This window comes from Mesoplodon bidens (genome assembly GCF_964165515.1).
Source record: "Mesoplodon bidens genome assembly, chromosome: 6".
Taxonomy (NCBI): domain Eukaryota; kingdom Metazoa; phylum Chordata; class Mammalia; order Artiodactyla; family Ziphiidae; genus Mesoplodon; species Mesoplodon bidens.
Window position 1 is genome coordinate 13,431,966 of NC_138162.1, and position 15,658 is coordinate 13,447,623.

Consider the following 15,658-nt stretch of genomic DNA (forward strand, 5'->3'; position numbering starts at 1 on the left):
AAAGGATCATTAAATAACTGTACTCCCCTCCTTATCTTCTCCAGAAGGCTTATAAACCAAGCGACTGCACAAGCTGTACTCCACCCCCAGGAATATAAGCAGTTCTTTCTCACATGTGACTGGAGATGAACTTGAGAGCTCTGCACTAGCCTTGAACCACACACTAGTGTCCGTACCCCAAAGCAACGATGATCAGCCACTCTCTTAACACCTGTTACAATCGTGTGTGCTCCACTTTCTACCCCGACAACCACAAGGCTCCAGACCTAAAACTAGAAAGTCTACCATTTCAATTACCCAAACACCACAAAGTGTTAGATATTACAGGGCCAAAGGGAGAGCTTTGTGGTGATGGAATAGCTCTGTATTTGACTGTAGTGGTGGTTATACAAATCTATGCTTGAGACAAAATGGCATAGAACTATATGTACATTTGCGCCACTGTCAGTTTCCTGGCTTTGATACTACAGATAAGTAAGACGTAACTATTGGGGGAAACTGGGTAAAGGGTACCTATAACCTCTCTGCACTGCCTTTGCAACTTCCTGAGAATCTGTATTTATTTCAGCATGAAATGTTTTTAAAAGTGCACCTGCTTGTGTGCATCACCATACTTTGAACGGTTTGCATTCGGACAAGTTTTATGGAGAATAAAACACAGCCTGGTTTTCAAAGGTGAGGTTTCAGCCACCACCCTGCACAAAGCGTGAGGTGGGGAATACTCTTGCCTGTGCTTTTCCCTCCGCCTGGGATTCCCTTTCCGACCTCCACCCCACCCCACCCCCGCCAGCCCCCCTTCCCAAGGGTGGCTCCTTCTCATCTTTCAGGTCACACCTCAATGCCACCTCCTTACAGCGGCCTTCCCTTGTCCCCTTAACTAGAGTAGCTGCCCTCGGCTATCCTCTGAGTCCCCCCGTGCCCTTCGTCGCGCTCTTCCGCACGTATAATGACTTGTTTACTTGCTTGTTACCTGTGTCAACTCCACAAGGGCGGGCCCCATGTCTGCTCCTTGCCCGCTCCGCCCCTAGCAATGAGCACGCTGCTTGGCGACGGCAAGGGCTCGGAAAGGATTTTATTTGAATACAGGGCACCACACTCGAATTCACTCCCTTGGGCTCGAGGGTGGTCGCGCCGCTTTCTTCCCCTCACACCATGGGTGCTCCCAGTCTAGGGCTGGGCGCGGCGCCCTCACTCTGGCCACACAGGTGCCTCTCTGCCTCCTCCCTTCACTCGGACCCTACTCCGCCCAAGGAGGGCACCATTTTCTTCTAATTCTTCTGCCCAGAAGGGGCGCCTTTTTCTTCTTCGTAGCCTTTTCTCAGGCCATCCTCTCTACCCCCTCCCCAGTCTCTTCAGCCGCAATTCCCAGCCCTGTGGCCTCCGCCCCTCCCTTCCGGCACCGCCCCACCCTTCCGGTGCTGCCCCTGGCCCGGACCCCCGCCTCAGGGGTCGCTCGCCCCTCTGGCCACGCCCCTCAGCCCTTGGATAGCTGGAAGCTCCCCAGAAGCTGCCGCGCGGGAGGGGAGGGCGGCGGAGGGTGGGGGCGTGTCCTCCTCGGTCCTGGGCGTCGATTGGCCGGGCCGCGGGCAGTGGGCGGGACTGCTGGCTGAGTCTCGGGCTCCTGTGTCGCCTCCGGGCATTCCTCGCCGCTCCCGCTCCGGCCCTGGCGACTGCGACCTGAGAGTAGCGACTCCGGTTCGGGCATCATGTCTGACAAGCGGCCATCAGCGGAAGCCCAAGCCCGGCGGCTTCCCGACTCCTTCATGGGTGAGCCCTGTGCCCCTGACGAGGCCCTTGGGGTCAACCGCCGCCCCTTAACCTTCTCCTCGAGAACGAGCCTTAGCCCAAAGGTCCCAGGAAGGTCTCGGATGTTTCTTAGCCGAGCAACCGCTGCTCAAAACCGCGGTTTCCCCACTTGTACGCTGAGACTGACGAGCCCTACTTCGCGGGCTGAGGGTCAGGTTTAGGGATGTTAGGGTGCTGAGTGCAAGCCCAGTGCCCGGCACACTATGGACACTATGGGCGTAACAGAGGGCGCGTCTCCAGTGCCCACAGCCAGAGCAGGGCTCGCGTTATCCAGCGGCTGCCAGATGCCAGGCCCTGTGCCAGCGCTTTCCGCTCATTATCTCGTGGCATGCACGCGGACGAGGACGTGCCTGAGTGACTGGCGGCCAGCGAGTGGTGGAGCCGGGCCCAGACCTGCACGCCACACCCGGGAGCCTGCGTCTTCGCCCCACTCCCCCCTTCCTCCCCCCCCGCCATCGGAGGCCAGCTCCTTTACCCAAACCTCGCCCACCCCCAGAGTGCGCCGCCGTCCTCCCGAACTAGAAGGAACTCCTACCCCCCACCCCTGCCAATTTCCTATTAAGCCGCAAGACCGACCTGTGTAGTTTCGCCACATGTTCCCGACACATTTGCGGAAGAAAGGAGGAAGTCTCTTGTTAGCATCCTTCCTGTATCTCTTTCCAGCTTCACTTTCTGCCCCATTCTGCCCCCTCCACTTCACTTCCTTTGTTCTAGAAACCTCGCCTTCCGGACTTTTGTCCCTCACAAGGAACTGTAAGTTCCCCACCCTACCAGGGCCTTCCCAGTCTTGAAGGCAGAAATTGTGTGAGTGACTCAATTTGTTGCCCTGTGACTAGTACCCTTGAGAGGGCTATCACCTAGAACCTTTATTGGCTATCCTTGCGGGGGAGGAGGAATTCATAAAGAGAGGCAATAAACCACTTGGGAGTACTGGTTGCCTCCCCGGGGCTCTTAGTGATCCAAAGGAATTATTTCTAAGGATGGAATTTCAGACAGAATGACATAGTGAAAGAAGTTTAGGGGACTGGGTGGGCTTTTCCATCACCCAACAAAGAACACTATACTGGACTCATTTATTCTGATTATTTGCAATGCCAGCCTTGTCCACCGATCCCATGTGTCCCCATTTCCTTTCCCCAGCAATCTTTGTCTTTAGTTCCTCCCCAGGAACATCAAAAGAATTACAGAAATCTTAATTTCTCTTTTCTGTACCTTGGACAGTTATTTTCCCAAATCAGGAGTGTGACAGAGAGGATGTACTTGAAGAAACTGATACTAAGAGAAATTAAATTACTTTAAAGACACACAGTTTATAAGTAATGGAGTCATATTTGAAGTCTGGGTTTAACTGATTCTAAAACCTGCCCGTATAAAAATTGTGCGGTCTGCCTCTTTGATAGTCAGTCGTCTCTTCCTAGAAAGGAAGGTAGGCAGGATCCTTTCATCTGTACCCTGATGTCCTGGTGGGAAACTAAAGGACTGTGAGGACAATGTTAGAAGTTTGGTGAAACTGCAGTGGGAAATCTGTAGAAGTTCTTTGGGAATAAACATGATCTTTGTACTTAATGTTAGTTGTCTTTCATGGTCACAGAACAGCTTTCACTCCTAAACTCCGTTGGTTCTACACTACTTTTTAGACAGAAGTTTTTTAAAAATCTATTGAAAACTGTGCACCCTTTCCTCTGAAAATCATATATACAAACAAAATTTTGCTTGGTCGCTGTCACCTTTTTTTAAAAAAATTAATTTATTTAATTTTGGCTGTGTTGGGTCTTTGTTGCTGCGCACGGGCTTTCTCTAGTTGCGGCGAGCGGGGGCTACTCTTCATTGCAGTGCGTGGGCTTCTCATTGCAGTGGCTTCTCTTGTTGCGGAGCACGGGCTCGTGGCACGCGGGCTCAGTAGTTGTGGCTTGCGGGCTCTAGAGCTCAGACTCAGTAGTTGTGGCTCACTGGCTTAGCTGCTCCGCGGCATGTGGGATCTTCCTGGACCAGGACTCGAACCCATGTCCCCTGCATTGGCAGGCAGATTCTTAACCACTGTGCCACCAGGGAAGTCCCGCTGTCACCTTTTTAAAAATGTACGCCTTAGAGACCTGACACTGGTAGGAAAGCCACTACTAGAATTTATTAAATAGAATTTATCGAGTGCTTGCCATATGCCAAATACAGCCTAAATGCTTTGAAAGCATTATCGAATGCAATCCTCTAGCAGCTCCACAAGGAGTGTCATTATCTACCACTTTACAGCAAGAAAACGGAGGCTCAGAGTGGAAAAATCACCCACACCTGTGAACGAGGTTCAAACTTGGGCTGATTTTCCAAATCATTTTACCTATCCTAGAGCTGCTTCCAAATTGCATACCCAAAAGGAGGAACTTGTCAAACATCAGTACTTCACTGAAGGTGAGAGACAGTAAATAAAGCCCAAAGGAACCCGGCTTCAATCAAGACCTCCTGGCTAGACAGCTCCGGAAGACTGCTTCTGAGAGAAGCAGTGGACTATCAAAGCCCAAACTGTCCCTTTATGATTTTGCTGATAATTAGTCTTAGGAACATAAATATGACCAAACCTAGGGCAAGACTAGTTTTTCTTAAAGCCAGTGCATTCGCTTTCTAATGAAATAATGCAGATGGATTGCAAAGAAATGTGTGGTTATAATTAAGAGCCATGTCAACAGAATAAATCCCTTCGGAAGAACGCCTGAAATTATGCAGAATCAAGGGACTGATTTGTTTATTTCAGTTGTTACAGCAGACCAGATTGGGGAGAACTTTGTAACTTATTTATTTATTTATTTTTAATTTATTTATTTATTTTTGCTGCGTTGGGTCTTCGTTTCTGTGCGAGGGCTTCCCCTAGTTGTGGCAAGCGGGGACCACTCTTCATCGCGGTGCGCAGGCCTCTCACTATCGCGGCCTCTCCTGTTGCGGAGCACAAGCTCCAGACGCGCAGGCTCAGTAGTTGTGGCTCACGGGCCCAGTTGCTCCGCGGCACGCGGGATCCCCCCAGACCAGGGCTCGAACCCGTGTCCCCTGCATTGGCAGGCAGACCCTCAACCACTGCACCACCAGGGAAGCCCTGTAACTTATTTAATAATTAATCTGAGTTAAACCATCAATGGTCATAGATTAACTCAAATAACAACCAAGTCTACAAAAGTTGGCGTTTATATAATTTTTTTATAATTAAATAGGTCATTGGTTCCACCTGATGGTGTAACTTGTACACTGTAAAAGACAGAGTCACTGATCACCTGGTCAGCTTTGAAGAAAAAAGTTTTTAATGTTGATAAAGTGATAAAGATTGGATTCAAAGTCTGTTTTTTAAGAAGATGTGGAAAAACATTTTCCTGAAAATTACTGTAACCAGAAAAAATGAGCACCTCTCCGCTGTGTCTGCCTGGCATCTTGTGCCTACCTCTGTCATAATGTTTATTGCACAGTATTATAAATATCAATTATAATCACCTTTGTTAGACCAGGAGAGCTTCTGAAAGCAGAGATTGTGTCCTTCATCACTGTAGTAAGTTCAGGGTCAAGAGCATAGTAGGTTTGCAAAAATATTTGTTGAAAGAAAAAGGAAGCAGGGAGATAAAGACACCCATAGAGTAGATCAAGTTGTTAAATGTTTGGCTTACGTTGGTAGAGATGTTTTTCTGTTTATAGTTTATTTTTATTAAGTTTATTACAACCCAAACTATTGATTTTAGGGTGTGGACATGTTCCTCGTACAGATAGACTGTCTGGGTTTATATTATCAATAAAGGGATTATAATTGTTATGATAATATACTGTACTTAAGGAATCTCCTCTTAGGGAAGTGTGGAAAGAGCAGTTAGAGGTCACAGTAGAAAGAAGGAAGTGTGTGTCAGTTGCCTGTTGACACACAAATCGTTCCTCCATTCTTTTTGAACCTTTGTCTATACTCTGATCCTCTATACTCTAGATTAGCCTTGAAGATACGAGCAATAATGTGTCTGTCCTAAAATATCAGACAATGAAAATTAGATACCAGCCTTACCTAGTTGTGGATATGCACTGATGGTAGGATGGTATAGGATAGCGAAATGAGAGTGGACTCTCCAATTTGAAGATCTGAATTGAGACCTCAGTAGCATCACTTACTACCTACGTCACTTTGGGAAGTCTCAATCTCCAGAGTCAATTCCTCGTCTTCATGTTGGGCTTAATCTTACTGTGGTATCTAGCTCCCAAGGTTTTAAGTATCAAATGAGAAAATTTATATGAATGTACTTTTGAAACTTTAAAGTGTAAATTATTAAGATATTATTTAATGGGGAAAACAAAGAATAAAAAAGTTAACAATGACTATTCAGGAAGCCTAGTAATTATACAGGAAATTAAAATTTATGCACAAAAAGTTGTATAAAAGTCGGTCCAGGAAACTTTAGGACTCCAACTTACCTCCCCAAATGTGGTCTGTTTCTCCTCCAGAGACAGAGTCCCCAAGCAGGTGGTTAGTCGATATTTTCTCTATGGTGTGCAAGTCCCAGAAGGCGATTCACTTAATACAAAGTTTATTCCTATAAACTGTATCAGTAATGACCTTAAGGTTCTGATAATAATAATGGCTACTGTTTATTGAATGCTTCCTAAGTGTCAAGCATTTTACATATTTTCTCCTGTAAGATAATGACTGTTCTCGTCCCTCATTTTACTAATGAGAAAATTTAGTGGTAGAATGGAAATCTGACACCAAAACTCCAAGCTCTTAGCCACTGTTTAGCTACTCAGCCTCAGTTGAATTGGAAACCTCATGATCTAGTTTCCTTATGCTTCTGTTTCCCATTATTTAATGAAAATGATGCTGCCCTCCAAAGACTTTTATGAGAAGAACTTATAGTTACTTTTAAGATATCCAAGTAAAAGAGCTGGAAAAAAAAAAAACTGAAGAAGTAGGGGAGGTTTTGTTTTGTTTAGTATATTTCAGGCCTAGTCTAAATTTAATTAACTTAATAACATTATGAAATTGTTTTTCTCTCCAGTTTTTCTGAACATAACTATTTTTATCTTTCCAGACATGGGTCATATTCAGCCCATCCTTCTATCTTCCTGAATTCTCTCACCTCACAGGTGAAAAGGGCTGATTTTAAAAAGAGAAAAGGAAAGAAAACATTTGGGAAAAGCATTATGACCACTGCTTTGGGACAGAGGACGATGATTCTGAACTGTATTCTTTTTTTTTTTTTTTTTTTTTTTTAAGTAACAATGGTTTATAAGTTTCATGAATACAACATTGTATTTCTATTTCTATCTACCTACCATACAGCATGCTCACCACCAAAAATTGATGAACTGTATTCTGGGATCCTGTATGCAGACATGTAATTTCCATTTATCTTCTGTAATACTCAGCCTTTTCTTCCCCTCCCCAGAAAACAGCAGAATCTGGGAATTCCCTGGTGGTCCAGTGGTTGGGACTCTGCGCTTTCACTGCCGAGGGCCCAGGTTCAATCCCTGGTCAGGGAACTAGGATCCCACAAGCCGCATGGCACGGCCAAAAACAAAACAAAACAAACAAACAAAAACCAGCAGAATCACTCAATTCATTCAACAGCTATTTACTTAACAAATGTTGTTCAAGCACCTGCTCTGCACTGGGTGTCTTCCATGATAGCTCACTTACTCTTCACACTGACCCTTGAGGGGGTACTCTTATTAGCCCTCTTCTTAGATGGTTAGAGTGAAGCACAGAGAGCTAAGACACTTGCCAAAGATCACACAGCTAATAAGTGGCAGAGCCAACTCTGAAGCCTTATGCTATATATATACTACTTTAACAAGACCAAAATCTCATGAAGACACTGAATAAGATAATTACAAGTATGATAAGTAGCGTTTAGAGAGGGTGAAGTGCTATAGGTTAGGAGAGGGGACCCTATTAAAGACTCGGGTTCAAATTTAAAATTATTGATGATAGTCTCACCTATTTTTTCCTCCTGTTTTGTTTGTTTGTTTGTTTGTTTGTTTTGCGGTACGCGGGCCTCTCACTGTTGTGGCCTCTCCCGTTGCGGGGCACAGGCTCCGGATGCGCAGGCTCAGCGGCCATGGCTCACGGGCCCAGCCGCTCCACGGCATGTGGGATCTTCCCGGACCGGGGCACGAGCCGGGGTCCCCTGCATCGGCAGGCGGACTCTCAACCACTGCACCACCAGGGAAGCCCTTTCCTCCTGTTTTATGGCTAGAAATATTTGAATGAAGGAAAGCTACAGAAAATCCTCAGGATGTTTGGGAAATAAAATATTTATATTTATTTAATTTCCTGATTCTTTTTTTTTAAAAATTTATTTATTTATTTATTTATTTATTTATGGCCTCATTGGGTCTTCGTTGCTGCACGTGGGCTTTCTCTAGTTGTGGCGAGCGGGGGCTGCTCTTTGTTGCAGCGCACAGGCTTCTCATTGCGGTGGCTTCTCTTGTTGCAGAGCACAGGCTCTAGGCGCGTGGGCTTCAGTAGTTGTGGCACGCTGGCTCAGCAGTTGTGGCTCGCAGTCTTAGTTGCTCTGCAGCATATGGGATCTTCCCAGACCAGGGTTCAAACCTGTGTCCCCTGCATTGGCAGGTGGATTCTTAACCACTGTGCCAGCAGGGAAGCCCTCCTGATTCTTCTTGAGCTAAGCACAGCATTCCCTTTATTTCAACTTTTATTGACAATCTTTCTTAAAAGGACTAGTCCATTTCCTCTCCTTACTATCTCATGGTAAACACATTTTGAGTTTTGTAATTCAGGTCACATAATGCTTCATTAGTACTAGTTCTTTTAGTCTAGTTATCTACAGGTTTATAATAGGGTGGAAAAGTTACGGTCTTCAGTCATGGTTCTTAACTTGATACCATCTGGTCTGTAGCCACTCCAGTCCAGAGCATAATTTCTTCCCTAGAGGTTTAAGGATAAGGGCATTCAAAGAACTATAAACCATGCCTAATTAAAATAGTCTTTTGAAAGATGGGTTATAGTGTGTGCTTGTTTGCTTTCAAAGCCTCTGCCCAATGAACTGCAAGTTGCAGTCGCCAAGTAAACAGCATCATTTTTTCAACATCTGTTTATTGACACCCTACTATGTGCTAAACTCTGCTTTTCTCCCCTCTACCTGTTTGAATCTTTCTCTCTACAGGATGCTGCCTTCACTTTTGTTGTCTCTCTTCTCTTAACTCCTTTTTTCCATTTCTCTTATTTGCCTTTTCTTCTATCGTTTCCTTCCCTTCTCTTTCTCCTAAAATCCCAGTCATTTGAAAAACTCAGTTATAGTAAAATTTTGATTAATTGAAGATGTATTTATATTCAAATAAAATATTTTATCTGCCCTTTTGCCTGTTTCTGCCTTCAATTCTTATTTATCAGGTCTTTAAAGACCTTGTTTCAAAACAATTAAAGGGAAGAGAAACTAGGAATCTGGGAACTGTACCCTTACTTGAAATGCCAGAAGAAAGATCAGATGTCTTCTTTAACTCACAATGTCCTCCTCCTCAAATAGATGACTATATGACATAGAACTGGAATGAGTCGGATGGCCTGTAGACCAAATCTGGCCGACTGCTTGCTTTGTATGCCGCACAAGCTAAGAATAGTTTTTATTATATTTATACATTTTTTTTAAAAAGAGGAAGATTTGAAACTTATATGGAACTCAGATTTTACTGTTCATAAATTATGTTTTCCTGGAACACCGCTGTGTTCATTAATATATGTATAGTCTGTGACTGCTTTTGCAGAGTATTCAGTGGTTGAGACCGACTTTTTGGCCTGTAAAAGCCTTAAGTGTTTATTCTGTGGCCCTTTACAGGAAAAGGTTACCACACCTTGACATGGAATCTCCAATGAGGAGTAGTTGTGGCCAAAAAGAACACTTGTATGCTGAATATATATGCTTTTAAGAAAAACTCAAAAAATGCCAAGACCTTTCGTTTCGACCTACTATTGCCCCTTAAAAGTTGCTATTAGAACCAGATAACGTGTTTTTGAGACTAAATTCCTAGCCATGCTATCTTTCCCCACCCAAACAACACCGTTTTTGGCAATTTACAACATGAAGCATTTCGCCTGTATACTGAGCAAGAGGAAGGAAAAGATTGTGCTTTAAATGCTGGTATTTCAATAATTCTTTGGCTTACCTTTTCTTTCTGTGTGTAGTAATGTGTATGACTCAGTCAGATTTTCACATACTGCGTGAAGGTATGTTTCCGGTCTTTGCTTGAAGAAGAAATCTCTTATCTTTTGAACTTTAGAATAGAGTCCCAATGGTAAATGGAATTTATTATTTCACATGACTTCTAGTAGTGCCAAGTTCAATCAACCTTAAAGGAAATCGGCTGATATGGGATCATTAACAATGTGCAGTACTCTGAAATTATGCCTGTTATAATCTTGAAAAGTATTTTACTGCTTGTCTGGAAGCCAACCCAACAAAAATTACTGTACAACTTGGTTTTGTTTTTTCCATTTGTTTCATGGTTTTGTTTTGTTTTCTTTTGTCTCTTCCCAGAAATTCTTTTGCTTTAGTACTTTGGGACTCTGGAAGGAATATTTTACACCTAATTTACAGATTTTTGTAAATATGAGAAATAATGTATATATGGAGTTAGCTTGTGGCTGACGTGTGATAGGCATTTAATAAATGGTTATTATTAGTGTTAATAAAATGTACCTCCAGAATAAGAGAAATATAAGAATTGTGTAATTTCATCTTTTCAGCAAAATTAGTTTACACAATAAGGATGTATGGAAACTTTGCTAAAAGTATATTCAAAGCAACAGAGTTTCTAATTGAGAAAACTGGACACAACCTAAATGTTCATCATATGGAACGATAGAATATTATTCAACCTTTACTAATAAAGAGTATTTCCTGACATGAAAAGATGTCCACAATATAGGGCGGAAAACAGATTTAAAATTATTATGCATACCATTATTTCATTTTTGAAAAAAAGGACACATATATATTTGTGTGTCCAATAGCAAAGCAGAAAATAACCACCATCCAGAGATATAAAAGTGTAGATCATTTTTCTTCCTCTATTCTAAACTATAATTTTAAATGTTATAGTGACAGTATTTTGCTTTTAAAATAAGAAAAAAAAGTAATATTTTTAAAAATTTACATTAGTTTCCTGGAGGTAAGCCCAATTTGAATGCTCAATTAAAAAATGTTAATGTATGGGCTTATATCCATTTTCAATACCGTGCTTTGGTTAAAATTTTATTCTACCACAGTTTTCAGGAAAGAGTTTGGTAGTAAAAGAAAAAAAAATACTCTAAACCATGGCAAAGTAGTATTTACAACCAAGTATCATGGGATCCCTAATCTTTAAGATTGTTCCTACCCAGCAAATACCAACAAGTATATCAACCAAAATGTCTCAGAAATACCTATTGTTCATTACTTGTCTTTTACCTCATAAAGGTAGGAGGGAGGATTCAGTCCTCAGGGTAATGAGTGGGAATCTTGAAGGAAATGAATTTCATAAAATTTGGGGGAGTAACTGAGAATTTCTTTTCCGCTTTGGACTGTAGTGACCGTAAATGACTAAGGGTTTGTTTACAGCCTGGTGGAGTTTAAGCCTCACCTCTCTGAGGAATGTGATTTATGCACCTTTTTAAGCTATAACCAGGTGGGGAAGAGTTTCAAGGGTTGAGAATGGGATAGTTTCATTTTACAGGCACTAGGATATTATGAAATAGCACCCCTTTCTCCAGTGTGTATGCTCGGATTATTTCTAGCTAAGCATTTGAAAAGTGAAAGACCAAGCCCAGTTTTCAGAAAATCCGCTTAATTTCTTCTTCCTCTTGATTTGCATTCAAATCCCGTATACTCATCTGGGGTTTTCAAGAACATAATGGACATTGAGCACAAAAAACCTGGGCTGTACTTTGCGGTTTGTCCTTATGTAGATAATAATTCAGTAACTTAATAATTTGATTCATTAATCAGCTACTTGAAGGTCTTTGAATGTACAGGCCTAGCCTGGCAGGAGGGAGGCACAAAGTGAGGGAAAAATTAAGTAGTTTCAGAGGCTCTTATCAAGAAGGGTAAAAGCCACCTATTTTCCATTTTTCATCATGGAAATTGAACACTTGAGTGAAATAGGAGAATGACAGAAAACTGTCATCTGTGTTTACTGAGCACTGCCTCAGTCCTGCAAGGCCAGTCTGATTATTTCAAGTAAAGACACAAACGTTCAGAGAGGTAAAGATCGCACAACTAAGAAGTCACAGAAAGTTGAAACTTAAACATTCCCTATTCTCAGGAAATTCATCTAATAAGGGATATAAATGCACAAGAAATTACATATCCAGTTGGAAAGCTGGCTAAGTATTTTATATACTCTCTCTGCAAGATACTGTGCGAGACATTGAGAATATAAAAATAAAAAAGAAACATCCCTGCCCTCAGGGAGTTTATCATCTATTACTCTTCAGGACACAGAGAGCTTTGCCTGGAATATGGGAGACTTGGGGCAGTATTTTAGAAAGCACCAAATGCTGTCAGATAAGTATTTGTGGCCCATCTCTTCCTTGTTTGGAATTCCTTTCATTTTGGAAAACTAGACCTGAGTCTGGCAATGAGCCTTGAGACTGTCTCTTGCTATAAATAGGCACAGCTGGAATTAAGGGGGCTTCCTCTGTAAGAATATCAGATTTCATTCTTGGAACTCCTACCATGCTTTCCCAGCTTGGGTTCTGTTTTGAGGAAGTGCTCCAAACACAACAACTTCTTTAATAAGGATTTTTTTTTTTTTTTCTAATTCAGAGGCAAAGGGTCAAAGAGTGAATTGATTTAGAACATGGGCTTTGGAGTGAGATGACCTATGTTTGAATCCCAAGTCCTCCATTTTGTGACCTTGGGAAAGATGTTGCTTCAGTTATTTCATTTGTACAGTGGAATTAAAAACACCTAACTTCCCAGGGCTTTGTAAGGAGTAAATAAGATACGTGTCTAAAGTAATTTATTACAGTGCATGAAGTATAACGAACTGTCTAAAAAGGCTGCTGTGATTCATATCCGTTATGACAGCACCTGATAGGGCTTCTCCACCTGTGGAGAAGTGGCCTTGCTTGGAATATTCTCTCACTGAACATGCCTGTACCCCTCAAAATGATAACTTAGAAGCCTCCAGGATTAACTTAGTTCACTTTTACTTCAGTACGCATTAGGATGTTAACCTGACACTATGACACAGGATTGGAAAACTACAAAGTCGTGTATAACCAAAGTACTCACGTGTATTTCTGGTTTTTCATCTTATGTTTTAGAGCACTTGACCTGGAAACCCACGTGTGTCTCTTCTTCGTGCTCCCAGCCGTCACTCTGCTTCTTTCTTGGCCTCCTATTTATTCAAAGCCCCGTCTCGCTGCTGTCTTCGCCCCTCCTTCTGATCTGAGTAGTAACCCACGCCTGGCCTACCTCTTTCCCTCTGACCACCTCCCTCCCTCCCATCATTAAAACAGCTCCTGGAAAGACAGCAGACGCCTTCTGTGGTTGATAAGAAAAGCGATCTATCCCTCGGCCTATTCAGTCCCTCTGTCCCCCACAGAAAGGAAAACCAAACTAAAAACGAGGAAGCATCGGACACAGTGGGAAACACAACTTAGGAAGGGAAGGCAGTTTCCCAGGATGACAGTGAAAGGCGATCAGAGGGATGGTTGCTGCACCAGGACCATGAATAGGTCCAGACACGACTCAAAGACTCTTCTTTGGAAGGTGAAATTGGTAGAATACCTGAGCCTGCTGAAAGGAGGTGTAGACAATTGATGAAAGGTTTGGGGTTGAATCAATAAGTACATTGAAAACTAAGCAAAGGGAAAAAAAAAACAGACATTGACTCCAGAAAAAAGAAAAAGTTGTACAGGAAAAGAAAACGAATTATGATTCACTACGTGGCTTAGCTCTGAATGGCATTTGCATATTCATGAAATATAAAATTTGATATTGATCTAACCAAAATTATGATGCAATTCAAAGGATGGGTATATTTATGTGTGGGGGAGGGGTAGAAAGTCAACAGATAAAGCTCAAAACTGAAAAAACAACAAATAACAAAAGCAGTGTATTATTTAGAAACGGGGGTTATTTTTATTTATTTATTTATTTTGCGGTACGCGGGCCTCTCACTGTTGTGGCCCCTCCCGTTGCGGAGCACAGGCTCCGGACGCGCGGGCTCAGCCTCACGGGCCCAGCCGCTCCACGGCATGTGGGATCTTCCCGGACCAGGGCACGAACCCGTGTCCCCTGCATCGGCAGGCGGACTCTCAACCGCTGCACCACCAGGGAAGCCCAACAGGGGGATTAAATACCACAATACTCAGCCGAAAGAGCGGTTGCCTTGAGTAGAAGAAATTGGAAGAGGTGAGCAGGGGACCGCCCTCTTGTACTCGTGGAACTATTTGACTTTTTTAACTTTATGCAAGTTTAACTGATAAAAAATTAAAACTAAAACAGAAAAAGCACTAATGCATAGCAACAGGCTAAAAAAGAAGGTGAAAGAACAATATCTAGAGGGGAGAAACATAGGTGACAAATTTTATTTATTTACTTCGAAAAATGTGCATGCACATAGAAAGAGTTTGGAAGAATATTTATCATCTCTGAATTGAATGATTTTTCCCTTATACTTTTCTAAATTTGTTTGCAGTGGGGCATGTATTATCTTTGTGATCAGACAAAAGCTATTTCAGGGAATTCCGTGGCGGTTCAGTGGTTAGGACTCCGCGCTTTCACTGCCAAGGGTGCGGGTTCAATCCCTGGTCGGGACACTAAGATCCCACAGGCCTCATGGCGCAGCCAAAAAAAAAAAAAGAAGGAAAAAAACTATTTCGTGTTACAGACAAGGGAAACTATTAGAAATGTGAGAGGGAAACTATGGACAAAGATGTTCATTATAGCATTGTTCATAATAGTAAGAAATCAGAACCAGTATGGATGATACATTGTGCATATACCCAGTGAGATATTTTACAGGTGTCCTTTTTAAAAAGAGGACCTAAGTGAGCTTACATGCGTGTATCATATGATTTTCACCTTTAATTGTGCTGTACCCTCGGCTTAAATTCACTTTGCCCTCCTTCCCTATTTCATTGGTATTTTCCTTAACCATTACATCCTGCAAGAAGCCCCTCTGACAACCATCACCATTGCCTACCCACCCCATCCCACCCTACTTTCACCTCCATCCCAACGGTGTGGTGTGAGTTACCCCTATTCTGTGTTTTCAAAATATGCTGAACGGACACTATATCTGCACTTAGTATTATGATCTGTTTGTCTATCTTGCCCGCTAAACTTTAACCTTCTTGGTAGTTGGGATTGGGTCTTACTTTTATCACTTCACTGCATAATAAAAATTAGGGAAAGCAGCACCTGCACTTCAAGGTTTTTATGAGGATTCGATGGGAAAATACCTGTAAACAGCTGGTGTTCAGTGAATAGCAAGGATGAAGATGATGGGGGAACCATGCTAAGAACAGTGATAAGAGCTGTATGTTTTTGGTTTTCACAGATAGCCCCAGTGCAGGCCTGGGACCTTGTGGATGGATTTTGGTGGCTGTATCATTCCTGTTCACAGTTTTAACTTTCCCGTTGTCAGTATGGATGTGCATAAAGGTAAAGAATATTTCATCAACATCTGGAAAGGGCTCAACTCCTAAGTACATAAACCCACTGTGTGTGTGTGTTTGTGTGTGTAAGAGAGACAGAGAGAGACCATACTGGCCTATAATTCTTAACTCTAGTCACCAATTATAATGGAATCTTAAGACTTCTTTTCAGCCACTGCCCAGTCAGTCCCCCCTGATGATTAAAGTAGGGATCACCGTCTAAAATTTTCTGGAGTC

General features: G+C 42.7%; 1 protein-coding gene across 1 annotated transcript in view; it reads left to right on the forward strand.

Annotated features, from left to right (window-relative positions):
• Positions 1-1,625: 1,625 nt before the first annotated feature.
• Positions 1,626-15,658, forward strand: part of STOM (stomatin) — a 30,225-nt gene continuing 16,192 nt past the window's right edge. The window contains exons 1-2 of the mRNA XM_081237663.1: positions 1,626-1,767; positions 15,325-15,428. Of these exons, the coding sequence (XP_081093789.1) occupies positions 1,707-1,767; positions 15,325-15,428 (165 nt within the window). The 5' untranslated portion in view covers positions 1,626-1,706. The remainder of the gene's footprint in view (positions 1,768-15,324; positions 15,429-15,658) is intronic.